This window comes from Micromys minutus (genome assembly GCF_963924665.1).
Source record: "Micromys minutus genome assembly, chromosome: 13".
NCBI classification, from domain to species: domain Eukaryota; kingdom Metazoa; phylum Chordata; class Mammalia; order Rodentia; family Muridae; genus Micromys; species Micromys minutus.
The window spans coordinates 1,989,177-2,016,844 of record NC_137982.1 but is presented as its reverse complement, the minus strand read 5'-3'; the positions used below and the strand labels follow the sequence as shown (position 1 = coordinate 2,016,844).

Here is a 27,668-nt window from a genome sequence, read left to right as displayed (position 1 = left end):
TATAAAAAGTAACTTAATATTTGTATTTACTATTTTGTGTTTACTTTTGACTCTTCTGGGCTTTAATTTTTACATATTTTAATGATTTATTTATTCTTATTTTATGTGATTATTTTCCTACATATATGTCTGTGTGAGCAAGTCCGCAGGAACTGAAGTTACAGTTGTGTGTTGCCAAGTAGATGCTAGGAATGAAACCTGGATCCTCTGGAAGAGCAGCCAATGCTCTTAACCACTGAGCCATTTTCTCTAGCCCAAAGAGTTTCAGTTTGTTTGTTTCCAAAACAGTCTCACTGTGTAGCTCTGGCTGTCCTAGATGTGTAGGGCAGGCTAGCCTAAAATTCATAGAGAACAGTGTGGCTCTTCTTCCCACGTGCTAGGGTTAGAGGTGTTCACCACTATACCCTAGGGTTTCAACTTTAATGAAGAGTTGAGTTTTTTTTTGCTGAAACCTTATGTCTATTTTGAGATGTAATATGGGAGCCACCAAAACAGTACACACAGCTAAAACTAAACTGGGTGTGTTTGATTCTTTACCTGACTTGGTACCAGCAGCATTAGTCCCTGGCTTGAGTACAAACATGGGCCATGAACAGTCTGACCATTTGACTCAACCCTCAGAACCTTGTAAGATTGGAAAGAGAAAGAGAATTGCCTCCATAAATTCCTGCCAGGACTCTACATGTAGGCAGAGGCTTCTGCATACCTGCATACCTGCATACCTGCGTACCTGCATACCTGCATACCTGCATACCTGCATAAACACAAGTAGTGTAATAATAACATTTTAAGTGTCCTAAACTCTAACTTGCTATCCACCCAGCCCCTAACTTGTGACCAGGCCACCTGCAAAAGGCCACAAGGGGCCAACAAACCACAAGATGCTTTGTTAGTCAGTGAGGCCTTTGAAGAGACTGGGTTCAGGGTTCAAGAAGGAAGACTGCCAGATGGAGTTCCCCTGAAGCTCTCCTTCCAACAGAAGTTGTTTCAGAGAAGGTTCCCCTGCAGGACAACTGGCAGGAAGGCAGGATGCCTCTTCACTTCCTGTCCTGCTGGAATTCTGTTCATCCCTCCTGAGTACCGTCCTAGCTCCTGAGCCAAATCCAGGGTACTATACCTGAATCCTCAGTCCTGACTCAGAGAACGGGAAAGGGGTGGAGGGCTATCATGCGCTGTGATGTCATCTCTGCATATTGAGGCTGGACTTGGAAGTCTTCCTCATTCCACCATGTTTGTAGCAGCCTTATTTATAATATCCAGAAGCTGGAAAGAACCCAGATGTCCTTCAACGGAGGAATGGACACAGAAATTGTAGTACATATACACAATGGAGTACTGCTCAGGTATTAGAAAGAATGACTTCAAGAAATTCATAAGCAAAAGGATGGAACTAGAAAATATTATCCTGAGTGAAGTAACCCAATCACAAAAGAACACACATGGTATGCACTCACTGAGAAGTGCATACTAGCCACAAAAATCTCTGAATACCCAAGAAACAATTCGCAGACCTTATGAAGCTCAAAAAGAAGAAAGGCCAGAATGTGGATGCCTCAGTCCTTCTTAGAAGGGAGAGCAAAACACTCACAGGAGGAAATACAAGGTCAAATAGAGGAGCAGGAATTGAAGAAAAGATCATCCAGAGACTGTCTCACAAGGGATCCACCCCATATGCAGTCACTAAACCCAAGCACTACTGCTGATGCCAAGAAGTGCTTATTGGCAGGAACCAGATATGGATGCCTCCTCAGAGGCTCTGCCAGAGACATAAAGATACAGCTGAGGATGCTTACAGCTAACCATTGGACTGCACACAGGGTCTACAGGAGGTAGAGGAAGGTCTAAAGGAGCTGAAAGACTTTGCAACCACGTGGGAAGAACAACATTATCAACCAATCAAAACTCTCTACAACTCCCATGGACTAAAACACCAACCACTGAGTACACATGAGAGACCCATGGCTGCAGTTGCATGTGTAGCAGAGGATAGCATTGTCTGGCATGAATGTGAGAAGAGGCCTTTGGTCCAATGAAGTCGTGTTTTCCCAGTGTAGGGGAATGCCAAGGCGCTGAGGTGGAGAGGGTGATTGGGGGAAGGAGCACCTTTAAGGAAACAAGTGGAAAGGGTAGGGGGATGGGAGTGGGGGGAAAGGGGATAACACTTGAAATGTAAATGCAGAGAATATCCTATAAAATTTTTTTTTTAAAGAACAAGAGTCTTCCTCGTGTACTGACACAACAGAGAACAATATCAAGTATTTGAATTTGGGGCCGTTCTGAGGCCCACAGTTAAAGGCCATGTGTAGTCCCTGTCTAAAGACAACCTGATATATGGGATCCGAATGGCCTCGTCCTGCCCTCCAAGTACACTAGACACCTCAGGCCCCACCTTAGAAACATCCAACAGCTTCAAGCAAGAACTGGGTGCAGACGGGAGAGGGTCTCAGAGAATGATGGTGGGGGTTAGAGCAGAGGCTCAGGGAGCTGATGGACAGCCCGAGCCCCAAAACCCCTCACAAAAGGTGACAAGCTGGACAGCCAGCCTCCACTGGGGGTAAGGGGCATGTGCTCCCTCTGTGGGCCACCATGTCCCTATGGGACAGAGAAAGCCCAAACCCTGATCCTTGGACAAATTGTGGGAGAGGGCTGGGATGGGGAACAGGGCTGGTGGATGCTGTAACTGCTTCTGTCTTTCCCGAGGGGAGATGATAGGGAACTAGGCCCACCTTGTTCTACCCCTGCCACTGAACTTGGCTCCTCAAAGGAGGGCCTTCCCAGGATTTAACCAGTTTGCTGAAACAGGGCCCCTGAAGGGAAAGTCACACTGTCTGAAATCCCAATAACTTCTCACAGTCTTGCCTTCCGCGCGTCTCAGACCCTCCTGCCAGGGTCCCACCTAACAGCAGGTAGCCCACCTGGCAGCTTTTAGGACTTTACATGGCTCCACAGGAAAGCCAGATACCATGTTCCTTGCAATTTTCCCCATGTCTGTCTCCCAACAGGGCTCTTAGAGTCCACACAAGGCAGGCTGAGCCAGAGTGCTGCTGAAAAGCTTTATTTGGAGTCAGGGGACGGGAGGCAGGTACTGAGGTGGGGGTTTGGGGGGATGAAGCAGTGGGAAGTTTGGTCCAGGAGAGTGTGGTGCAGGAATATCCCAGCCTGGTGTTGGCAGCAAGGCTGGCTCCCCTGTTTCAGACCTGGGTGGCTGCTGCGGTAGGGAGAAAAAGAGAGATAAGTGTGTGTGTGTGTGTGCTCACACACACACACACACACACACACACACACACACACACACACACACATTTTTTTCCAGGAGCAGCAATCAGGGGAGACATGGACAGGGATGGCACAGGGCAGATATGGGTCAGAGATCCTCTTTCCCCAGGTTTCTGTGTGGACCCTGCTGGGAGCTGGGACCCTGCACCACTTCCATAAGTATCCAGATCTCAGCCTCCTTGGGGAGAAGGAAAAACACTGGAGCAGGTAGAGACCAGGGACTAGGAGAGATCATGACAAGAACAGAATTCCTATACACCATGAAAACTATACAAAGGGCCACTTCCTAAGTCTATGTGGATGGGATGAGGACCCTCATCCAGAGCCCAGAGCCCAACATTCTAGGCTCTTCCACAGTTCTATGGGCAATGGGGGGAGGGGGACTTACCTTAGTCACTTTCATTAACACACTCATCTGTAGAAACCAAAAGAAGCCCAGGAGTGAGAAGGGTCCTGTGAGAGGACCCCATCACACCTGCAGCTCAGACCCTCCCACAGCCAAGATCTGAAGCAGAGCCCTGGGGACCATGGTGAGAGGGGGACCTTGAAGGGACAGACAACACAGAAGGCAGGGACACAAAGAGACCTGAGGAGATACTGAAGCATGGGAGATTTGGAGGTCATGAGGACTCAGAGGGACACAAGGACAAATGTCACCTTTGTGACATTGAGTTATGGGTGACACTGTAGACACTATGGGGATACCACAGAAGCACACAGAGGACATGAACAGATATGAAATAACATGTAAGGAACAACAGGACCAGGTACAGACAGGACACGGAAGGCATCCACACAGACAGGACACAGAGACTGGCATCAAGAGTGGCAGAGTGGGCAGAGAGGGGGGCATGGGCGTCCCTGCTCTCACCCCTCATCTCTGGAACAAACATGTTTTCCTGTTGGAGTCCCATGCGCTGTATGAATTTTCTAAATTCTTCAATGGCCTCTGGGTTTTCCTGATTGTTTCTCCCTATGTGGAGATGGGGCAGGTTTGAGGAGTGGTGAGAGAGCCAGAGACACAAGATGAACGTGTAAACCAGCACAGAGGTCAGAGGGGACCCTGGCGGCAGACATGGAACTTCGGCGTGTGGATATCCAGAGACACTGACTGATCCTCAGACCCAGCAGGTTGCAGGGTCACTTCTTATATGAACCCTGAATCTCAAGGCCATGAGGCTGTCCCTTGCCCTGGAGGGACCTACGATAAAATGTCCCTAACAAAACATGTCTTTTTAAGTCCCTCTTGACTGAGCCTGGGAGTAGCATTTGCTGGCTCCAGGTATGGGACCCTCTCCTGAGTGCTCAGACCTCCAAAGGCCACACAAACCCCACTCCTACCCAGTTTTCCCCAGTTCCACTTGGATCTCACACATTTCTTGGATCCAGCACCAGTGCCAGGCATGTCTCCTGCCTTTCTCATGGCTACCAGAAACAGAGACCAGTGGCAGGACATGGGGCCTCCATGTCACCTCACCCATGAGCTTTGCCATCCCGAATGATTTCCCATGGTGCCGGCCTTCACAGTAGAAAATGTAGTGGTCCTTCACTGACGTCTTTTCAACATGGACAGTCTTCTTGCCGTGAACTGCATATGAACACAAATAGCTTAGTGTCACATCGAGACACTATTGAAAACCTTATGAAGGTGGTCACCCGGGACACCTAGCTAGTCTAGCCCTAGCCCTTCTGTGGTCCTTATAGTTAGACAGGAGCTTCCTCTAAAACAGGAAGTGACTAGTGCCTGTCCTAGGAGCTAGAGCAGGCAGGGCCCCATCCACCTCAGGGCTTGCACTGTAGAAGACACTGAGGCACAGGGACTCACAGGTGGTGTATTTGCCAGGCTCTTCTGTTTTCTTCATCAGGAATTTAAACTCATGGCACTGACCCTCCTTCCTGTAAAACACAAGCCCACAGGCAGCTGCTCTCAGCAACATAACTGAGACTTGTTCATCTCATCTGGCATTCCGGTCGGGTGACTCCTTAAACTCTATGTCAGTCCTGTTTACTTTTAAGGCCCTACTTTGGGACTGTGTCCCCTCAAAGGTAGGAATCTCTTAGTTGCCCAAACTTAAATAATGCCTAACAGGGAGAGAAAAGCTGCAGAGAGCCCCAGTAGAGAATACGTACGAGAATGTAATTGTGGTCTCCAAGTCTCCATCTTCCAGGGCTACTATTTCCACAGGGAAAACAATGCTGGGTACCTTATCTTTGGTTAGGCTCCCATTGTGTGCCATGGCCTTTGGGTACCAGATCCCAGAGTACTGCAGGAGATAAAGCTGTGAGCACACCCAAGCCTCCTCCTCAGTCTACCCCAGGCTCTGGCATATGAGCTGGCTCCTGAGTAGAGACTCCAGAACCCAGGGTGCAGCCACCGAGGTGGGCTAACCCCACATGTTCTAAGAGCTGTGGTAAATAGAGAGATACCGGCACTTGGGCTGCCCAATTCCATGATGGCAGAAGTGTCTCTCTGAGCCCCACTGTATATACTCTTCAATGTCTACACCTCAAGAGGGCACTGGATGGATCCTCTGCCCTGAGTGTCCTGCTCTAAATGTTATTTGAACAAGGATCCTTCACCCAAATCTGCTTTTCTTTTCTAACTCAAGTCTTAGAAGGACCTGTGTTGTCAGGAGGACCCCTATCATCTACTAGCAGGACTCAGAAGTCCTTGCGGTGACTGCTGAGGTGAAGTATAAAACCAAACTGATTCTTCAAGGAAACATCCTCCATCTCAGAAGAAATCTACCAGCACCAAGCAGAAGGGTAGGCCATCTTCAACCACCACCCATTGTCCCTCCCATCTCACATCCTCCTGGTCATCTAATGGGGCTTCCTGGGCCTTCAGGACAGCCACCAGCGCCAGCAGCAGGACGGTGAGGAGCATGGTCTTCATGTCCAGTCACTGGGATCTCACACGTGGCAGGTCACCTGGGCAGTGTGTGCTCTGGCTCCTCACAGGGTGCCCTTAATACCCCCCATGGACAGGGACATGTGCCCACTTGGCACTAACCAGGTCCCTCCTGTCCATCTCTCATGGCCAAACACACATCCATCATGGAGCTGAGGTTGTTGTTGTTGGGATCTGATGAATATCACCTCAGTGTTACCTAACAATGAAGAAAGACACACAATGCCCTGAGAGGTCTGTGCCACCCAATGTTGTGTTCACAAAAAACCCTGGGGCATGAACAACAAAGGTGCAGGGAGCGAGGGAGGAACAAACTTCCCTTCACGCCCCTGCCCTGCATCTGCCCATGGCTGCCCTGAGCTATGTTCCCTGATATCTGGCTTCTGACCTCTTGCTGCTGAGATCTAGGCTGAGCTTCACAACCAGAGACCATTTGCTAGTTCCCAGATGGCTTGTTCCCTGCCTGGAGACTCACCTCATTGTCCTTTCCATGTATGGATACCTCACCTGTGTAAACATCATCAGGGTAGACCCCATGCCACTAGGGAATACCGTGACCCCTGATCCACTTCATCCTTCACTGAGGCCAGTCTTGCTCTTTCTCAGATGTCTTGGTCCTTTTTCACTACTTGGCCAATGCTCATCTACCCAACCACAAGTTACATCTCGGTTGTAAGTGGGCTGTAGGAAGAATTCCAGCCACAAGTTTAGGATCATGAGTCTATGTCCTCTGAAGGAATCAGTGAGGAAGGTCACCTCTGGGAACTCCAGGGGTTTCATGTTCAACAAGGGGACTTGACCTCCTGCTGCTCCATCCTCTGAGGGCCTGTTGAGAGGATGTTTTCAGACCCAGGGCTGCTCTGGTACAACTGAGGTCCATGTGATTCATTTCTTACCATCTTGTGCCCTGAGGTGGGATGGAGAACCAGGCTCCATACATCCTGCCATGAACCACCCCTGTGCTCCCATTGGATGCCGTGCCTCTGGAGTCCACAGCCTCCCTTCTCCTTAGCTTTGAGGACCCACATGCTCTCAACAGAGCCAGGTCTCATTCCCTATGGACAAATGGATGCGAGAGGCACCATGCTTCCACGGGCTGGCCTGTGTTCTCTGAGTTCAGTGAAGGCTGCCCTGGCTACCCTGGCTCTGGCCTTAGCCCAACTTCCCTCACAATGGGAATTCTGCCTTCCACACCCCACTCTACATTTCCCAGACTTGCCACCTGCCCCGAGACACAGAAGGTCATCTCTAGAGAAGGGTTTCGGTTCCTGTGGGGCTGACCACACTCTATGGTCCTAGAGACAGATGCTGGTCCCACAATGGCATCTTTGTGCCTCTCTGGATCAAAGGTGGACTCGAGTTTCCATAAACAATATTAGTGAGGACTCTCTGACAAGCCCTGGACTGTGCTGTGGAGCTGGCATGGCTCAGATCTTGATGTTAGCATAGAAGGTGCTGAGCAGGAAGCCTGACATGATGGGTGTGAGAGGGTGGGTCAGTGCTCTTTAGGAGAGAGCAGGAAGCAGGTTAGCAGTTCCATATCATGGGAGAGTCTCTGCACCTGTCAGGTTGTCCTTCATGCCATGCCTGAACCATTCCTGTAAGCATGTCCCCACATCGGCACGTGTGTCTTAATCCTTGAACAGGAGAACAACATGCGCAGGTGATTCGAGAGCCAGGGGCACTGTCTGTTCACTGCTGACTTAGGCTGTGTCTGAAAGTTAAAGGCTGAACCTCACAGCTCCCTGAACCTGTGGTAGACATTTCCTGACACTGATAACCTCCCAGCTTCTCAGTGTGGTGCCTGTATCCCCTTCTATGTGTTCCTAACACACGGCCTCAGTGAGCAGAGGTGAAGTAAATTTAACACTGTCATGCTCAAACCCGAAGCATTCTCCAGAGGTCCATGTGTTGGAGACTAATTTCCAGCTGGTTGCCTTGTTCTGGAGTGTTCTGTAGACTGAAGGCTTAGAGCTGGTAGAAATGAGTCACAGCGAACACATGTCCTTCAGCTAAATCTTGCTCCGGCCTAGTCTCGCCAGAGTCAGAAAGACAGATTCTGCATGTTGTCCTTTATTTGCAGAGTGTATGACATGAAAATCCAAGGGTGACTGTGCGCAGGAAGGTGGAGTCTGAAGGAAGAAAGGAATGGGTGCTGGGAAGACAAAGGCCACAAGTTTTCCCCTGTGGAGAATACATACTCATCTCACTTGGACACATCTGTTTTTGTCAGGTCTACTTCAGAGTTCTGACTTGTCTATCTAACTCAACTCTAAAAACACAAGGCTGTGCAGGATGTGAGTCACACTTGCCTCAGTGGGTCCCAAATGGCTTTTTGTCAAAATGCAGCCCACTAAAGGTTCCCAGTAAATTCTGGAGGTTGTCCAGCTAGCCTTCCTGCACTTGGAAAGCAAGACAGGCTTGCCAGGAGCATGCAGGCCTTTCTCTGTTGCTGTCCTCTGCCCTGACCAGAACAATTCCTGGCTCAGGAAGATACCCTGGCCTGCAGCCTCACTATCTCCCAGCAGGTCTGACGGAAGCCTTGTGAAGGGGCTCCCACCCCCAAACCCTCTCCTGCAACCTTAAGCTCTGCTTTAAGTTTGTATTGTTCGGTGTCCATTACATAAGCCACCCCTGTTCTATCTATTGTACAGTTCTGCTTCTTGATTGAACTCTGATTCGTGTAATTATAAATTATTTAAAAGGTCATAAATGTTATGGAGAACATCAAATGGAACAAGTTGTACAGACAGTGGGTGTTTGAATGTTAAATTGAAATGTCTGAGCCAACCTCACCAAGGTGACATTTGAACACAAAATTGACTATGGTGGGAGGAACACAGGGTGCAGACCTGGGGGAGAGGCTGTGTTTGTTCCAGGAACAGACTGAAGGTCAGGATGTCAATAGCAGGCGATGCCTGTGAAGACCGGCCAAAGCCCAGGTCCCAGGGCAGGACCAGCAAGGGTGGCTATGGGTCATTGGGTAAGGACATTAGCTTTCTCTGTGAGAGAAACAAGGAGACCTGAAGGGCTTTAAATGACACTATGTGGCACATTTTTAGAGTCCTTCCAGGTGTTTTAGTAAGACTGTGTTGGAGATGGCAAGTGAGACATTAGAGAAGACAGCTGGAAAGGTAGAAAGTCTGCAATCAGTGATTCAGGCCAGAATGATGGTGTGACGTTACTACCTGGGAAGAAGAAAAGAACAAAGAATAGATTTAAATATCCACCACCAATTAAAAAAAAGTGGGAAAAAGTCTTCAAAATCATTTTTACATAAAGAACCACAAACAATAAAGGCTTTGAGTCCTTGGGGTGACTTACACTATGCAGTCACTCTTGTTACAGCATCTTGAGACCTGTGGGGAATTTGAACACCAAAGAGAATGTCCACAGCAGGGCTGGGGCTGGCTGAGTGGGGGAGACGGTGTGGGACTCGAGGTCGGGCGGGAGCAATGATTGCAGTGTGTGAGACTCAGGGAGAAAACCCCACATGCAGAAAGAACCCGGAGATGTGTCTGTCGAGGGCTCCATGAGCAGCCAGGCCACACAGGAGCAGGAACAGCTCCTCACATAGGGGAGGGAAGGATGACCTCACGAAAGAAATGGTTCTAAGAATTATCAGGAGAACTCCTGGCGGTGAGGCAGTGGACTCGGAAGGAGCCAAGATGATCCCAGTGGGAAAGGACAGGCTTCAGTACGTCTCTGCAAGAGTCAGCATCCACCCACTCAGACCACAGTTAACGTGATGTGGATGTCAGGGAGAAGGAGGTGAGGATAGTGAGGAGTCAGGGGGACAAGTGGAACTCAGAATGGCCATGCACCATCATAGGCTGGACCACTGCTGACTCAGCCTGAGGAAGAAGGAGCCATGACAGGCAACAGGATACATCTTTAAATCTGTAGCACCTAACCTTTCAAAACTCATCAAAAGACACACCGCACTGTAAAAGTCATCTCCCCAAACAGCTGGGCAGTACTTTCCATAAAATATCTGTGACATCCTGGCTTCAGGTGGCTTGGCCCTTCTACAGGGAAGTGAGTCTCCATTACATAGTTACCTATACCTGTGGAGAGCCAATCTCAAATCCATGCCATGCTGGCTTCAGACAGCTTGGCTCTTTGACGGGGAAGTGGGTATCAGACAATGTATTCCATTTTCTACTGTCTATGGAGAATATTCACTTCCTCTTCAGCTGGCTTAACCTTCTTGTAAGGAAGAGAAGCCTGGAGCTGGTTCGCAGCCTCCAGCTCTACTTGCCAGGCAAACCTTATGCTATGCCTTGTCACAGAGGTGGAAGCCAGAGGCTGTGTGGCTCCTCAGGTCTGGTTTCCTGCCCTGAGCCTTTTCCAGACCTGTAAGTGTTTAGTGTGTGCCAGAATTCTGTTCCTTCCTGTGGTTCATTACAGCCCTCCCCAACCCCTGCCAAAAAAACAAAAACCAAAAAATGTGTAATCATCTGCTCGTCAGTTGACAAGCGCGGATCCCACTGTGGGATTATTAGGAAATGCCATATTGTGGACTTTCACATACACATGTTCATATGTGCTTAACATCCTCACTATCCGCTCCCAGGTACAGAGATGCAGTCAGGATCCATCTCCATCCTGACATCTGGAGAGCTAGAACAGGTTGGCACAGTGACAGCATCTTCTCACAATCCACATGTAAAGCCTAAGGGTCCCCATTTCTCCGGGGGCCTGGCATCGTGGCTCCCGCGCTGTTGACTGACATGAACTTGAAGCTCCACCTGCAAATGTTTACAAAACCGAACCAAAATTAATCTCACCATAGTGATCCAGTGAGCTTATACATCACTTCAGTCTTTGACTCCCAGCAGCCTTTGTCCGTGATAACCCTGAGGCCATACCCCTTCCAGTGTACCGGGTGGGTACTGCCAAGGAAGTAGCTCATTGAGAGTCAGGATGGCAGAGAAAGCTACAGGACCGGACAAAGCAGAAACCAACGAGCTTTGGTTGACAGGTGGATGGATAGGCAGATGAAAAGACGGATGGGACCTTGTTACAGGAATGAAGGAATGAATGAAACCCCGAAACAACAGTCTAAACAACATGAACCTCTTTTGAGGAGGAAGGAGTTGCTGGTATTTCAGCTCTGGCCCTGAACACTGTCACACTGCCCGTTTATACATGACTGAAGTCACTCCCAACCTCAGAGAGGCTCACCCTGCCCTGGAATGTTGGAGATAAAGGTCCTTTTGGGTGAGGCAGGCACACAGTATCTCCCTAAAGCTCTTCTTCCCTGATTCCTCTTGCTTCCTTGAGCACTGTAGACAGTGATGCCCCCAGTGGTCATTTCTGAACTGCACCTAAGACTCATACACCAAGAATCAAAACCCTCAGCTGGGTGTGGTTCCCAGGAGGCAAATGGACCAGCCCTGCAAGCTTCAGAAGTGAGGAAGGGCTATCAAAGACTTCCTTGTCAGCTCTACTGGCCCCAGGTCATCTGGGTCACTCAGGAGTCTGCTTCACATGACCCTGGCATGAGGACCCTGTGAGAACTAGGGGTTGGGAGAAACCCAAAGGACCGTCCCCAGAATACCCCAAGGGAGCATAGTGCTGGGGCCCCAGACGCTGCCTTGGAATCTGTGGAACTGTAAAGCTCCCCCTTTAGCAAAAAGGGGGAATGTTTCCAGGCAGATCGCATCAAAGTAGATCATCACAAACTTGAGCCTTTGGTGCCTTGGCCCTTATAAGTGCCTTCAGGAACAAGAGGAAGACTGACCATACTTGTGGCTCTGCCACTGTGGCTTTGGGCCGTTAGACACTAGACACCAAGATGCTCGATGTTACCCACCACCCCAACCTAGACCCCCACTACCCAACAAAGTGCTGATGTAATTGGAAAACAGAACCTTCTAGACACCCCCTCCTCCACTGCAAGCTAGCATGGCTGGCTCTGCTCTGAGCTAGAGTTAGAGCTAGGAGTGTATGTGCATATGTGTGTGCCTGTGTATGGACGAATATGCATGCATGTGAATGAATATGTGTATATACACATATGTATATATTATACACGTGTGGTTATTGTGAACATACATGTGCCTGTGTAGGTGTCAAGTGCACATATGTACATTCTACATATATGCATATGACTGAGTGTATATGCAGGTGAGCCTGCTGTGCACAAGATGGAGTGTGTGCATTATGCATGCTAGATCATGTGTCGGCACGAGGCCCTGCATTCTGCGCCAATACATTGGACGTGCTAATGGATGTTTGTCTGGATGCAATGCACCCATAACATGGGTGTGCATGCTGTGTACATGTGTGTCAGCAGCTGTCTGTGGCCACTCACTTTTATAGTCTCTGCAGAATGAAGTCATTGAGATCTGTTCCTGCCCTGAGATGCAGAAACCCCAGCCCTGAGAGATGTAGCCAGAACTTTCAGGAAGCTGAGCCAGGTGGTAGGGATAGGGTTCAGGAGGACACATTGATCTAGGAAGCAGAAAGAGATCCCGGAGGCTCTGGACCTGTGGGCTGAGCTCAGAATAAAGTCTGTTTCTTTTACAGAGCAGGGTCATTAGTGCACCCTCCACCAGAACATAGCACCCAGTCCTGGGAGTGAGGCCCCCTGCCACCCCAAGTTCCTCCACTTGCTGACAGGAAGGGCTTTCATCATCCCACACACACTCAGAATGGACAAGTGGGAAGAGGCTGTCCCAGAGTGTCCTCAGAGACCAGTCCCCAGGCAAAGCTGAGAGCTTATGAGTTACCTTTGGTTCCCCGTATGTGTGGGCCAGCTGGGGAAACTATAACCAAGGGCCCTAGACAGGGGCCTAAACAGCAGTTATGCCTTAAAAAGTTCCAGAGGCAATAGTTGAAGAGGGCCCCCGTATGATGAAATTCTGAAGTAAGCCTCCTCCCAGATGACAGGGTGACTTCCCACCCAACATAAGTCTCCCACGGGCCCCTCTCCCATGTCACCCCACTGCAGGTCAGACCTGCAAGCCTCCTGTGCTGTCCCTCATTTGTCATGTTACAGCCAGTGTAGGCTCACCTATAGGTGTCGCTGAAATTCAGTGACTGCCATTGTCTGTCACTGCAAACTCAAGGAGCAGAGACAGGAGAGCGACAAGGAGGTAGCCAGTGGAGACAGCCTCGCCTGAGCTCCCTCCCGCTCTCTCACTCTCTCTGGTGCATTTATAGAAAACTGGGACAAAGGCAATAAATAGTCATCCCAAAATCTTGTCCTTCTGGCCTGGTGGTCAGCCTTGTCTCTGAGACTTACCACATTGTACTTTTCCCCTTATTTCTATTCCTGTCCCTGTTTATGAAATAGTCTCTGGTGTAACAGACTGCATCATGATGTTACTATGCATATGACATTGTGCTTTTATATGCTCATCCATGAACTCACCTGTAACCTGACAAAATGTGGCACTCTCTCCAATCACACACACACACACACACACACTCACTGGCACACATACTCACTGGCGCACACCTACACGCACACACACATACATGCACACACACACACACACCACAGCAGGGAGAACCCCAGCTTTGCTGCTGCCTCTGTGAAATGACAGGAAATGGCATTTAAAATGTTCCTGAGGCCACAGCGAGTATCTTCCCAGGGCCTCTGTGGGACTTGAGACAACTCTGCCCCCACCCAGCTGGCTACTTTGAGAGGTTACAAGGGTAGAGGGACAGATTCTGTGAGTCTACCCTGTGGAGCACGTGTAGGCATCCAGACCTACTGACTGACTCATGTTCTAGCCTCTGGGACCTTCTGAGGTCCCCTCCTCCCAACATCTTCTATCTTCTTCTTCTTCTTCTTCTTCTTCTTCTTCTTCTTCTTCTTCTTCTTCTTCTTCTTCTTCTTCTTCTTCTTCTTCTTCTTCTTCTTCTTCTTCTTCTTTCTTCTGCTTTTCTCCTTCCTCTTCTCCCCCTCCTCCTCTTCTTCTTCATCCTCCTCCTCCTCCTCCCACCCTTCTCCTCCTCTCCCATCTCTGGTAGGGTCCAGTGGGCAGGAAGACAAGGAGTCTGAGGTGCCTAGAACATGTATTCTTACCCACCTCGATGAAACAATAGTCTAGAGATTGTTAGGACTAGATGGCAGGGCGTGGCTGTCCTCTACTCTGCAGTGGCCACCACCAAATATTAAGGGTCAAAGATATCAGAGGAAGAGACAGGAACCCAAGGCTCAGCTCCCCATGACCTAGACCTTAAGGAGTGCTCAAGTCCCCACCATACTTAAACCTGGGTCCTTCCCCCAGGAGGGCTAGGTTCATGTGTAATGTTGGCTGCCATCCTCCCACCATACTTAGGGTTTAGATCCTTACCAGGAGATCTTGAAGCCGAACCTGACATCAGTGGCCTTCCTCTGAGTATGGACTCCTTGGCTTCTGTTTTCATTCATAAGCCAAAAATTACGTGTAATTGCTCTGAATCCAAAAGGCTATTGAACAGCACACATACAGTAGGGAACTGAGGAACATGGCAGGCAAGTGCCTTAGATGACATCTACCCAGTAAACACTGCAGACAACATGACACCCACCCAGTAAACACTGCAGACAACACAAACAGAACTCTGTCTGTCGAATTGATCAGTTACATCACAGAGGACACAGAGCACTGACCATTGATATTCCTGCCAAAAATGTTTAAGCACACCCAGCCACTAGCAAAGAAGCAGCCAGTAGAACAAGCCTCAGGGCCAAAGATTGAATTCACGCTGCAGTGTGTGGAAACCTCCTCATGCCCCGGGAGGCAGGGTGGCCAATGAGAACCATCATGTTAAGCGATGGGGTCAAACTAACCCCAAATGAAGCTCCATTCTACAACACCTGAGTGGAAGATTTGAACAGAGCAAGCTGGCTCCGTGTGATTTGACTGTGTGTAAAGGTTGCTCAGAAAGCCCAGCCAGGAAACACTCAACCACTAGGGAAAAAACGACTGGCCGTGTGCTCACCAGGATGGGGGTCTCAGAACATCACCATGATCTTTGGGTGTAGGCAACAGGGCCTAGAGACACACCTGAGAATTTCCTGGGTGGTGGGACTGGTTCTTGCTGCAGTTTTGCTCATTCTATGTGCCAATATTAGAAGGACAGAGAGACTGCTCAGTAAATAAGCTTTATGACCTGAATCCCACCCAAGGAGAGAAGTCTGTGGGCCAGCACTGTTGGGACCTTTAACCCACATCGTAGGTTTGAAGTGGAATAAGGGCTACAACACACCGCCACACAGGACTGCTCAGCACCCGCGGTAGAGACTCTCTGGTGCAGAAAACTGCCTTGGTGAAAAGACCCATGTTGGGTAAAAGCAAGTGAGCTTGGTCATGACAGTTACATGAAAAAGCTGAGGGTAACCTAGCAACCAGGAGAGCTGGCCCCGGAGGCTCCAGATGAGGTTCCTGCTCTCCTTGCTCCTTGTAGCTGAACATGACTCTGTGCTCAGGGGATAAAAAGGAGTGGTCATGGCCACTGTGGAAGTCAGCACAGAGATCCCTATACAGAAAATACACGGGCTGGAGAGGTGGCTCAGTGGTTAAGAGCACTGGCTGCTCTTCCAGAGAGGTCCTGAGTTCAATTCCCAGTAACTACATGGTGGCCCACAACCATCTGTAATGGGATCTGGTGTGTCTGAAGACAGCTACAGTATATATATACACACACACACACATATATACATATATATAACCATATGAGCTCTCTCCTAGGAACATATCTGAAGGCCTCTACAAGAGCACACCACAGCAACACGTGTATCTCTATTTATTGCTGCACCGTCTGCAGTAAGCAAGATACAGTCTAGAAGCCCATCAAGATGAACTGACAGAGGAAATGCGGCGATTGTACACAAATGCAGGACACCCATACGATAGGATTTTATTCAGCCATAAATAAGACTGAAATAAACATTTGCAGCAGAACAGATGGAAGCAGAGGTTGTATTAGGTTGGATAAACCAAATCAGAAAAGAATACAACATTTTGACCCTCATAGGTAGAGTCTAAATTTTTTTATGATTTGTATTATCTAGAGTAGGTTTGTGTGTGTGTGTGTTTGTATGTGCAGCTCTCCTTATGGCCGGAAGATGGCGGCAGATCCTCTGGAGCTGAGGTTACCAACAGTTGTGAGACACCTGACATGTGTGTGTGTGTGTGTGTGAGAGAGAGAGAGAGAGAGAGAGAGAGAGAGAGAGAGAGAGAGAGAGAGAGAGAGAGAATAGGAGACCATGAAAATGTAAGAGATCATCAGGGACTGGAGAGATGGCTCAGTGGTTAAGAGGGCTGCCTGCTCTTCCATAGGACCCAGGTTCAATTCCCAGTACATGGCAGTTCACAGCTCCCAGGGGATGTGACACTCTCACACAGACAAACATACAGTCAAAACGCCAACATACATAAAATTAAAAATCAGATTCTTAAGAGAGACAGAGAGAGAAAGTTCCAGGTTGAAGCAGAAAGAGGCGTGTGGAATATACATGGCTTGAAAGCAAAATATGGGGATGGGTGGGGGGCTGGAAAACAAGAGGGGAGGGGTGGATAAGAGCAGAACAGAATGATATAAATGCTCGAATTTGGTGCACATCTTTGTCCCAGCACTAGGGAGGCAGAGGAGGCCAATCTCTATACATTTGAGACCAGCCTTGTCTACATAATGAAGTTTGGGTTGGTTTGGTTTTGGCTTTGGTTTTTTAAGACAGAATCTCTCTATGTAGCCCCGGCTATCTTCAGACTCAACAGAGATCTGCCTGCCTCTGCTTCCCAAGTGCTGAGATTAAAGTCGGAGCCACCACCACCCCGATAGGTAGTGAATTCCTTCCCAGCCGGGACTACATGGTGGGGCGTCACTCAAAACAGAAATAAACAAAAAAAAGTGCATCTGAAGATGAAAAGTTTTAAAAGATTTTTATTTTTAATTATATGTATATGTGGGCAGGTTGTCCATGTGGGCGTGGCGTCCACAAAGGCCAGAAGAGGCTGTTGAATCCCCTGGAGCCGGAGTTGCAGGCGGTTGTGAGCCATGCTGTATGGATGCTGGGGACGAACTTGAGTTCTCTGCAGTGAGAGTTCCTAACCACTGAGCCATCTTCAGCCCTCACCCCCGAAATAAAGAAAGCCCTTTGAAAGAAAAGACGGAATGGGAGCAGAGTTGGCCTGCGGTCAGTCTGGGCCTCCCAGGGAGAAGTGACGGTAAATTCCAGCCTCTGGCGAAGTCCCGGGCCTGCAGGGCAGGTGGACCAAGAGAAAGCCGTAAGTGCAACCCAGCTCAGGTTCTCTGCAGCGAGTCACTGGCCTGCAGCCACCAAACGTCTCTGAACCAGCCACTGAATGTCACAGTCACCACGTGGAACAGCATTCCCAGCATCTGGAGGACTCTCAAAGGCTCAAGCGGAAGGTGGCTGGCCATCAAGGCAAGATTGTGTGTGCACAGGAATCTGTGGGCAAGGACAAAGGTGCTGAGAGGCCTGGCTGCCACCCTGTTGTGAATCCACATGTGGGTCCTCGCCCCCATTACCCTGGACTCTAAAGAGGGTAGAGGTGTGTAGCCTCCATCGGAGTGTCAGGCAGACTTTATACAATCTAGGGACTATCACTGTTTGCATGGAGCCGTGCACACCCAATGCCTACAGGTTCAGTGGGGAACGAGGATATCTGGGCACCTTCACAGCTGGTTTTTCAGGTACGTGGCTACACACACATAGGCACACACATACAGGCACACACAGGCACACACACACAGGCACACACACTGGCACATATACACACAGACACATATACACACATACACATACAGGCACATACACACAGAGGCACACTCAGACACACACACAGGCATGCAGGAACACAAGGGCATGCCTCCTGGATGGACCAGCTGTCAGGAGAATAAAAGCCTGGGGCCATGTGGTACCGTCTTTCGGAAGGATGGTGGCCTGCTCCGTGAGCTGCAGAATATGACATGTGTCCAGGAATTCTCGAAGACTCAGGAAGCTAGAGATGTTCTTTCTGTCTGCAGTTGGAGACAGAATGGGCACAGCAGGGTCCCCATATGCCATTGGGAGGGCTACATCCTGACCTCCTGAGTTCCCTCTCACTGTCATTCTGACCCTACAGTCCACTCTACCATCCCTGGGCACATGCGGGCCTGCTGCTTCCTCGACACGCCTCTGCTCTGTCTTTCCACATGCCCCTCTCTCCTCCCCACCGCAGCTGCTCCATCCACCCTCCCCAGTACTTTCCCTCACACTCCCTGTGTCCACCGGATCCAGCCACCTAGTCCTAACGCTTCATTTCCCAAAAGTCAGAACTCACATTCCACATCCCTACCTCCCCTCAGGCAGCACCCCAACACCCACACATAAAGCTGTCACGTACTGCAGCTCTTGCATCTAGACCCCTCCTGGTGAGGGTCTCCAGTCTACCTTCCCCATTTCCACCACCTCCAGCCCTGCACACAGCAAGCTGTACTTCTGCAGCCCTCTCTGGCCAGCCTCCACCACGACCTCCCTCCAGGTTGGCCAAGCCTTGTCTTCCCTTCACCCCCCCCCAACACACTATGTCTCTGAACCCCAAGCACTCCACCGCCATGGCTCTGACACCCGAAGCTACACATGGTACTCACTGAAAAGCAGCAGGCTCTTGTGGTTGCTGCCTGAACGCCCCAGGCGGAGGTATACCAGGCCGTATGTGTAGTCGGTGGACAGCACATGGAAGCCCTTAACCCCCTTGACTGCAAGAGAGGTGCCGGTGGTTACTGGTGCCTGCACATCGGTGCCTACCCACAGTGCAGCACCCTCACTGACCTCACCTCCCAGGCTAGGCCGCTCAAAGGAACCACAGCCAACCTGCCCACCCATCCTGGGTGGTTGGCCTGCCTGCCACATGCTTGGTTTTCCATGGTTTTCCAGACATCCTACTCACAGGTATTCCTGAACACAGGTCTCTTCCTGTCTTTCTTCAGAGTCACCTCCCTGGACTGGCATCCCTGAGGCCTGGAGGACAGATGCTATGAGCTGCAGCCAGAGGGCCCTTCCTAGCCACTGGCTGTCACCTGCCACCACCAACTTCTCCCAGTCTACTCATCCTCTGTCCCTAATGCCCAGGGATGGGGCGTGGGGACGCAAGGTGGCCAGTTTGGAGGAGAATCTTCTAGTTTGGACAAAGGCCTGCCCAGAGCTGAGAACCCACTCCCAACACCCCCTCCCTGCCACCCACTATTTCTTCCCAAATCACTCCTTGGGCTTTAGGGGACAAAGAGGGAGTGGGAATGTCTGGCAAGGCTGCCTCCTCTCAGGACTCCACACTGCTTCCTGTGGGATGAGAACTGACGCTGGCTATCCTGCAAAGGTGTACCAGGACCGCTCCCACATCACACCCCCTTACCGGCTGAAGGCGATGAGCACCCTGAGCTGGCCGGTTTTGTGCACCTTGACCACAGATGCCCCCAGCTTTCTCTTATCTCTAGCCGGTAGGAACCCCTGGGTGTCTGTGGCGATGGCAATAATGTACCAGAAGCCCGAAAACTGCAGAGACATGGGGAAGGACAGTGTCGGAGCTGCCATACCATGATGCTTGTCCAAGCCACCAGCCAGCCAGAGAGCAGAGCCGGTCAAGACCCAGACCGTATCTGTGTGTACAGGGGAGCACCACCCTGTCCCAGGCTGAAGAGGAGCTCGGCTGGTCAGGTGCCCCAGAGGCTGAAGCCTAAACTGCGTCTACCCTGCCCACATCAGAGGCCCCTTCCCTCCTGGCTTCCCTGTAACATGAATGCTCAGTCCTTCCACTTGCCCCTGAGCCACAAGCTCTTTCCTGTGGAAAATCCCTTGCTCCTAATAACTCTGTGATTGTGCATGCTACTCACACTGTGAGGCTAGTCACACTGTGAGACTATTCACACTGTGAGGCTAGTCACACTGTGAGACTATTCACACTGTGAGGCTAGTCACACTGTGAGACTATTCACACTGTGAGGCTAGTCACACTGTGAGACTATTCACACTGTGAGGCTAGTCACACTGTGAGACTATTCACACTGTAAGGCTAGTCACACTGTGAGGCTAGTCACACTGTGAGGCTAGTCACACTGTGAGACTATACACACTGTGAGGCTAGTCACACTGAGACTATTCACACTGAGACTATTCACACTGTGAGGTTAGCCACAGTCCTGCTTCTGGACACATCAATTGCTTGGCTCTCCACCCTGCTGCTTCTCTTACAGCCCTCGCTCCTCTGTAAAGGTACCTGTGAAGGGGTCCTAGAGTTGGGGTACTGGTGGGAGAGAACAGGTAACCAACACAGCTGCCTCAACAGCTGCCATGTTCTCTGCCCTCCTGCTGGGGACATTACCTCAGATGGTCTCGCAGCTGGAGTCATGACTCACCTTGCTCCAGTTGAGGGTCTGGGCCTCTTTAGGGAACAACTCCTGTGTCCAGGAATCCATAGCCAGGACTAGGGCTATGGCCAGGGTCATCTCCGGCTTCATCCTTAGCTTGGGCAGCTCAGTTTAAACCTGTATCTCACTGTGTCTGCCCTGTTGTAGTGTGGGACCCACCCTGGGGCCTCAGGCTGCTTCTATGGCTGGGGTAGAGGTGGGCAGGTGTGGCTTCAGCCTGGCTCCTCCTTCTGAGGGCCTCAGCCTGGCTGCTGTTGGCTGCAGCAGACGTTGGCTGCCTGGGAGGCCCCTGAAGATGGACAACTCGGCGTTCTCAGAAAATATATGGAAGCTGATCCTCACATCCCTCACTACTGAAGGGCTAGAACTACCCACGCCTGCATGTTGCTGTGACCTGGAAGGCCTCGCGTAGCCTGGTGCCCTGGGACTCTCATAACCCTAGCCCAGGTGAGAGGCAGAAACCTAGAGTGTCTGAGACTAGCCTCTTGGGCATTTGTACACAGAGAACAGCAGGAAGGGAAGCTGGCCACTAGGCATGAACCTTGGAACTCTCTTCCCAAGGCTTTATATAGAGTCTGAGGAGATACGGATACTCTTCCAGGACAGGAAAGAGATCCCCATCCTGTGTACACAAGCTTTGACTCCCTCTTACCCCACCTCACCCACATGTGTTACCTTCTAATAGATGACGTCATTTCACCATTTCCAGACTTAATGTCCCATTTATAATGAGGGCCCACAGGCTCAAGCCTTTGAGAGTTACATAACCAGGCCCACTAAAACCATGGGCAGATGAAGAAGAACTAGAGCCCTGGCTGCATCTCCTTTATAGGAAGCTCGTGGATACTGACCTGACCTGTTAGACTGACTGTGGAGTTCATGTCCTCCTGCTAGGCAGCCTGTGGCTGCTAACCCACGGCTAGGCTGTCGGTGGATGCTATCTGTGGATGCAAACCCACAACTAGGCTGTCGGTGGATGCTATCTGTGGATGCGAACCCACAACTAGGCTGTCGGTGGATGCTATCTGTGCTCTCCTACTGTGCAACACTCAGTTGCCTTCCTGTTCTGGAGGCATGGCTGGTTGGAGTCTGATAGCCCAGTGGTTGCTTTAACAATGTCCTGACCTGCTAAACATAGCTCTTGCCTAGCCAGGCAGCTCGGCCTCTGCCATTTTAGGGGCTATGTCTTGCCCCCAGTGAAAAACTACCAGTCCTGCCTTCAGGCTCGAGAACTCTAGCAAGGGAACTCTTGCCGATTCTTTAGTCTCCAAGCTGGCTCTGTAGTTCCATGGTCTGATTTCTGGTGATGTCCTCCTCCACAGCACAGGGACCACCCCAGCCCCAGAGAAGACACACTGTGGCAAGTTTACTTGTGAAATCACTTTATTTCCAACCCAAGCAAGAGCCTAGAGGAGCAGCTAACCAACACCAGTACCACCAGCCACTGCAAAGACAGTGCCTGCCCATCTCCACTAGGACACCAGGATGCTGTGGTGCTATCTCCAGGGTGTGGCACTCACTGAAAACCAGGGCAGGTGTTGGGGTCGAGCTCATGTTACGTAGTCCCCACCTTCTGTCACCTTCACACCAGCAGAGCCATGGGCTACACAGGCTTTGAAGATGGTCCACCCAGAGCCCTAGGCTCCTCCTGCTCCCCAGGGAGCCGAGAGTGATGCAGAGAAAGATGGCCCACCTGGAGGATCTTGTGTGCGCATGTGACTGGAGAAGAACCAAGCCAGCTGTGAGAATGGGGTGTAACCGCTCCCAGCACCCTACCCGCAAGCCTCTTTTGAGGAGGCTATCCACACGAGCCTGACTGTGACAAGGCTTAGATCCCTTGAAGCCCCATAAATCAGTGACAACAGGAGATGTACCACCACCACCCTGGTCACTCCTTATGTACACCAGAACTTCCTGTGCTCCCCTGTGGCACATTCTGGTAACACTCACAGTCCTTCTGCAGCTGGACCTGCTGTTGAGACAAGAAGCCCAGACCCTGGCTCCATTTGGTGAAGAGCTGTATGGCCTCGTGGCTGGCCATCTCTGTCCGACCTGGGTATGAAGGAGCAGCCTCTGAGATGTGACCAGAGACTGTCTGTTACCCCTGCCCCTTTCTTTACCCAAATCATTAGCCAACCTCAGGGTGGCTAGGGGCTTGTCGCTGTATGTCCCTCACTAGGGGCTGAGGGCACAGCACTCACCTGGGTCTGGAATACCAGGGACCCTGAGCAACCTTGCCAGACCCCACTTACTGTACAACTCCACTGTGTTGAAGACCTCATCCCCAAATTCCAGCTGCGTGAAGATGACGGCATAGTCTTTGAAGTTCGTGCCCAGTACCCGATAATCCAATATACCCAGAGCTAGAGAGCAAAGGAAAGATCTAGGGGTACTAAGGGGAGCAGGGCCATTGTGCCGACCAGGTATGAAACTGGAATTGGCCATTAAGATAGCAACAGATTCAACATAAGACCTTACCCAATATCAGCAGAGATCTCAAGCTCTGTCCCCGGGTCCCTGACCCCTACATGTGCCAGCAAGAAGCAGTTGTTGGTTGCTAGTCAACAGATGGACAGCTGAGTGTTTGTCCCATCTCAGCCTGGGGTGACTAAAGACCAAGTGGGTCACCCTTCCCCAATCCTATCCTATTGGAGAAAGAACAGTACTAACCTACTAACCATGTACCCTTCTTTCTGAACCCACAAAGGAGCCCAGGGATCAGGACTAGGACCCCCAAAGACATCTGAGCACACGGGGATGGGGAATTAAGCTCTTAAGATCTCTGTTCAGGGGCCTCTTTCCCACTGAGGATTGACCCCAAGATCCTGACTGTCGAACTCTTTAGCTGCCCACAGAGCTGTGCCAAGGGCTCGGGAGCAGAGTGGCTTCCTTCCCGTCAGGCCTGGCACTGCCAACTGCAGCGTGAGAACACAGAGGGGCTGGCCTTCCTGGCAATCTGATGCACAGGACCCAGGAGCATCATACTCACAGGGATTCTCAAACACCCATCGGGAATCTTGCTTCAGCAACTCCACAGTGTTCTGATGACACCCATCTGGTCTAGAAAGAATGAGGGAAGAGCCTCTCAGAGACACACCTGGCCCACCAGTGGGGAAGGCCTCGCCTCTTTCACGGTGTCTGGGTCACTCAGAAACCACACCCTGGGGTCTGAGAAGCACTAGCCGGTCCCTTTATTTACTAAGGGACCCACGCTGTTGGGTGCTAAGGACTCAAGAGACAGCAACCTGCGATTCAAGTGAGAAGCCACTATGGAGAGACCCCCATGGCGTCAGTCTCTGAGGTGAGAAGAAAAGAACAAGAAGGTCTGCTGGGCCGAACAGGTGGTTTCAAACATTGCTGGGAACAAGAACACCAGCAGTAGGAGATGCTGGAGAAGTTTGGCAGAAGAGCCGCACATGCTACACCAGCAGACAGATATGGAGGCATGCTGCCCCCGCAGATATGGAGGCATGCTGTCCCAGCGGACTATTTAAAGAGCTCACTAGGAAGGAAGCACAGACGACCTGCACATGTGTTATGCTCTCTGTCTCAGAGACAGGCACATGTGTTGGGTGGTGAGCCATCCACACCTACACTCCTAGCACAGGAAGGCAGAGGCTTGGGCACAGCAATTACAACGGGACAGGCTCTATAGGGAGCTTTCTCAGGGGTCTCCAGTCCTTGGGTGGGAGACAGAAAGCAGGTACCATTGTGGGGGGAGGATGAGGTTGCTGGATGTTACAGTATAGATCTAGAATGTCCCCGTAGGCCATGTGTAACTTGATGCCTCTGCCAGTAATGGCAGGAACAGGTAGAGAGCCCAGTGAGAGTAAAGTCTGGTCACTGGAGATCTGTCCTTCAAAGGAAAATGAAGATCCTCTTCTTCCTCCTCCCCCTCCTCCTTCTCTTCTCTCTCTCCTTCCTAGCACCATGAAGTGAGCTGCCTCCTCCACATGTCCTCTCTCCCATGATGCACTAAGTTGTCTCAGAGCAACAGGGTCAGTGGGGAACCAAGGAATGGAACCTTTGAACTCATGGGCCTATGTAAACTTTCCATCCTTATAAATTGTTATAAATCTAGGGTATTTTGCCATGGTGGTGGAAGGCTGCCTCCTGGGAACAAACTTTCCTTTTGGGAAGACGGTGGTGCAGAAGGCAAGAGTGATCACTATGACACAGAGTAACAAAGTATTCTACAAAGTGGGAGTCCCAAAACAAAAGCTCTGGCTGACCAAAACAAGGTGGAAGAAAGGGACTCAGCTGCCTACCTTTACAGGCTCCCATTTTTAACTTCCCAATGCATTTCAAAGAATAACAAATAAAGAAGCGGTAGAATAAAGGGCACCCCTGGCTCTCCCGAGACCCATCCCGCCCACGACTGTCCGACTGTCCACCGACCCATCCACTCTTGAGCGTCTTGGCCAGATATGTGGTCACGTGTTCATAAAAGCTACACGGAAGATGCACCTTTCCTGAAACCTCTGCCCCTGCCCCCTGTGTCTTCCCAGGTCCACAGGTGAAAGAGGCCCCGCCATCCCTTCTAGAGCAGACTAAGGGGAAAGAAAGGCTTTCTCTGAGCCCCAGGCTGCTTCAGTGGTTCAGGTCCTCTCTGAGCAGCCAGCCTGCCAGACCAACTGAGCCACATTTAAGAGACATTGATGACAGCCTGGAAGTGGTGACAAATACCTTAAATCCCAGCACTCAGAAGACAGAGGGGAGTCCAAGGCCAGCTTAAACAGTCGGTAGAAACTATGATAACTCTACAGAGCAAATTTCAGGACAGCCAGGGCTATACAGAGAAACACTGTCTGGAAGAGAAAGAGAGACACAGAAAGAAGAAGAAGGAGGGGAAGGGGGGAATCCACTTCCCTCCCACCCCTACCAGGCCCTCCAGGGCCTGTTGTGTGTGTTACTCCACTAGACAAGGACAGCTTGACCCTACAGTAGCCTCAGTGGCCTCCTTCCTGAAGATTAATTCTATGACCAACCGGGTGGCCCTGAGGACCAAACACATGAACCAACTTCCACAGGCTCCAAGAGACTCACAGAGAAAGGGGAGCTGCATGTGGACCAGGTGAGCCAAGCCATCAAGGACAAAGGACACAGATTCAACAGACTGGCAGAGAGTGAGAGGAAGGAGAGGAAGTGAAACCAGTGCAGAGCGCACACCATTCTGGGGAGCTCCAGAGCAAAGGGAGTGACTTGGGAGCCCAGGGGGACAGGAAGCCTGCTCTAGAGAGCACAGCAGGGTGAGAAATATGGGGTGCCTGCCATGCATCCAGGAGCTCACAGGTAGACAAACCCTGCAGTCCCTCCCTGCAGCGATGGTGCTCCTTCTGAGGAAGCTTAGCATGGGGATTACCAACTCACCCATGCCGAGAGGACTGAACTCTCAATTTGTTATCTGGAGTAAGAGTCACCACGACACCTTCCACATTCTTCAGGTCCTTCTCCTTCATGAAGTCCTTTGCACGGGAGGCCATAGCCAGGACATACCAGGGCCCAAGGAGCTAGAGGAAGCGTCAGCTAAGACACCTGGCTGTCCTCCCTCAAAGCTCCCTGTCACACAATCCAACTTGCTCCATCCATGGTTTTACACACTGACTCTTGGGCACCCAAAAGCTGTATGGCCTCAAAGGTGGGGTCTGGCCCCGAGGACCTGCTGCCCAGAAGGCTGTTACCTGCTTAGGGTCCAGCCTTCCCAGCCACACTGCCTGCAACCAGGACATAGAGACCAAAGCAAGAAGAGCAGCCATCAGAAGAACCACCTTCATTCTCCCAGAGGTGCAGGCACACTACAACAGGCCAGGATTTCCCTCCAACCAGGAAGCAGTTTATATCTCTGGGTGCCTTGGTGTGGGTGGCCACTAGCTGCCTGGATACTATCCCGATCTTTCTCAAAGCAAAATTCCTCAGGGTGGAGGAGGGCGCTGTTAACCGTGGTGGCCGGGGTGCCCAGCTCAGACGGTGGCAGAGATGAGAGGCCTGGGAACCTGTTCTAATCAATAGTACAGCACCAATTCCATATGTCTGTCCACACCTCATTCCCTGAGAAAGTTCAGGAGTAAGTTGGCCACCATGCCTTCTCCCCAGCTGAGTCTGTTCCTCACCGGCAGACCAAACAGGCCAGGGTACTGTCCTTGACCAAGCAGATCAAGTTCAAGTCCTGGCTGATCAAGCTCAAGTTGTCTGTCCAGAAATGGCTGTCTTTGTCTCAATCGTTACAAACATAAAAAAGCTACCTCTAAGACTTTATACGCCTCCATCATTTGCCCACAGCAGCCCACACAACCTTATGTCTGGCTGGCATGTTTCCTTCCACTGGCTCCAGCCGCCAGCCCTACTGCCAGACTGTCCTGTTCACTCTGTTCCCATGTCTGGATCTGTCCGTTCTCCATCCATCTCTGGCTGAGCCAAAACTACCTAAGGACCCGACTTGTAGCCCCTCAAAAGCAGTTTGCAGCCTGGATTATCCAACATCAGATCATCTGAGCTGCTGAGAGCAGTTGTAGGGATGTGGCCCACCATCCTGAAGGGTGGGGGAGATGGCACGGACTCCTGCCTCCAGCCAAACCCTAGCCACACACTCGCTGACATTTGCCCATTTATTCGCTCGATCATCGTTAAAATGCTCTGAGAACTTCTGCAAAGCAACCAGACTGTGGGCACTCAGGAGCCATCGGAGGAAACTGAAGTTACACTGTGCCTCTACACACCCATTCCCTCACTCCAAGCCAGACTGGAGAACTTGCAGGTACAATGTGCCCACGGCTAGATTCTCCATAGAAAAGAGATCTAATAAGCTCCCCAAGTCCCTTCTGGGGACAGACTCCTCCGATAAAGCGAACAGGAGCAAATCAGAACCTGTGTAAACATCAGCTACTTGCTCTGTTTTGTTCAGTAACCCAGAGGCAGGCCTTGATCCTGGGTTAGGGTGGCTCCTAGCTGCTAACCATTTAGACTCCTGATCGAAGGAAAGTAAAAATTTCTCTTAGGAAGACAGTTGTTCCAAAATTTCCATCTTAATCTTCAGCTCAATGCTTTCATTTGTTTGTTTGTTTGTTTGTTGATGTTTTCCTCTATAAAGCCCTTAGACCAGGCTGGCTGA

At 50.7% G+C, this 27,668-nt stretch overlaps 3 protein-coding genes across 3 annotated transcripts; all 3 read right to left on the bottom strand.

Annotated features, from left to right (window-relative positions):
• Positions 1-3,745: 3,745 nt before the first annotated feature.
• Positions 3,746-6,172, bottom strand: LOC308428781 (odorant-binding protein 2a-like; the record flags this gene model as incomplete). The annotated part of the gene is made up of 5 exons (XM_080927354.1): positions 3,746-3,819; positions 4,754-4,864; positions 5,102-5,172; positions 5,407-5,540; positions 6,086-6,172. The coding sequence occupies 5 exons, from the start codon at positions 6,170-6,172 to the stop codon at positions 3,746-3,748; spliced, it is 477 nt and encodes a 158-aa protein (XP_080783480.1).
• Positions 6,173-17,574: 11,402 nt separating this feature from the next.
• LCN10 (lipocalin 10) lies at positions 17,575-20,650 on the bottom strand (the record flags this gene model as incomplete). Its single annotated transcript, XM_080927240.1, has 6 exons — positions 17,575-17,603; positions 18,077-18,175; positions 18,788-18,895; positions 19,087-19,157; positions 19,549-19,688; positions 20,549-20,650. The coding sequence occupies 6 exons, from the start codon at positions 20,648-20,650 to the stop codon at positions 17,575-17,577; spliced, it is 549 nt and encodes a 182-aa protein (XP_080783366.1).
• Positions 20,651-21,978: 1,328 nt separating this feature from the next.
• On the bottom strand, positions 21,979-26,334 carry LCN6 (lipocalin 6; the record flags this gene model as incomplete). The annotated part of the gene is given in 9 exon segments (XM_080927353.1): positions 21,979-22,005; positions 22,010-22,079; positions 22,254-22,335; positions 22,338-22,358; positions 22,511-22,612; positions 22,813-22,923; positions 23,550-23,620; positions 25,931-26,070; positions 26,242-26,334. Coding segments are annotated over 9 exon segments (717 nt in total).
• Between the last annotated feature and the right edge of the window lie 1,334 nt (positions 26,335-27,668).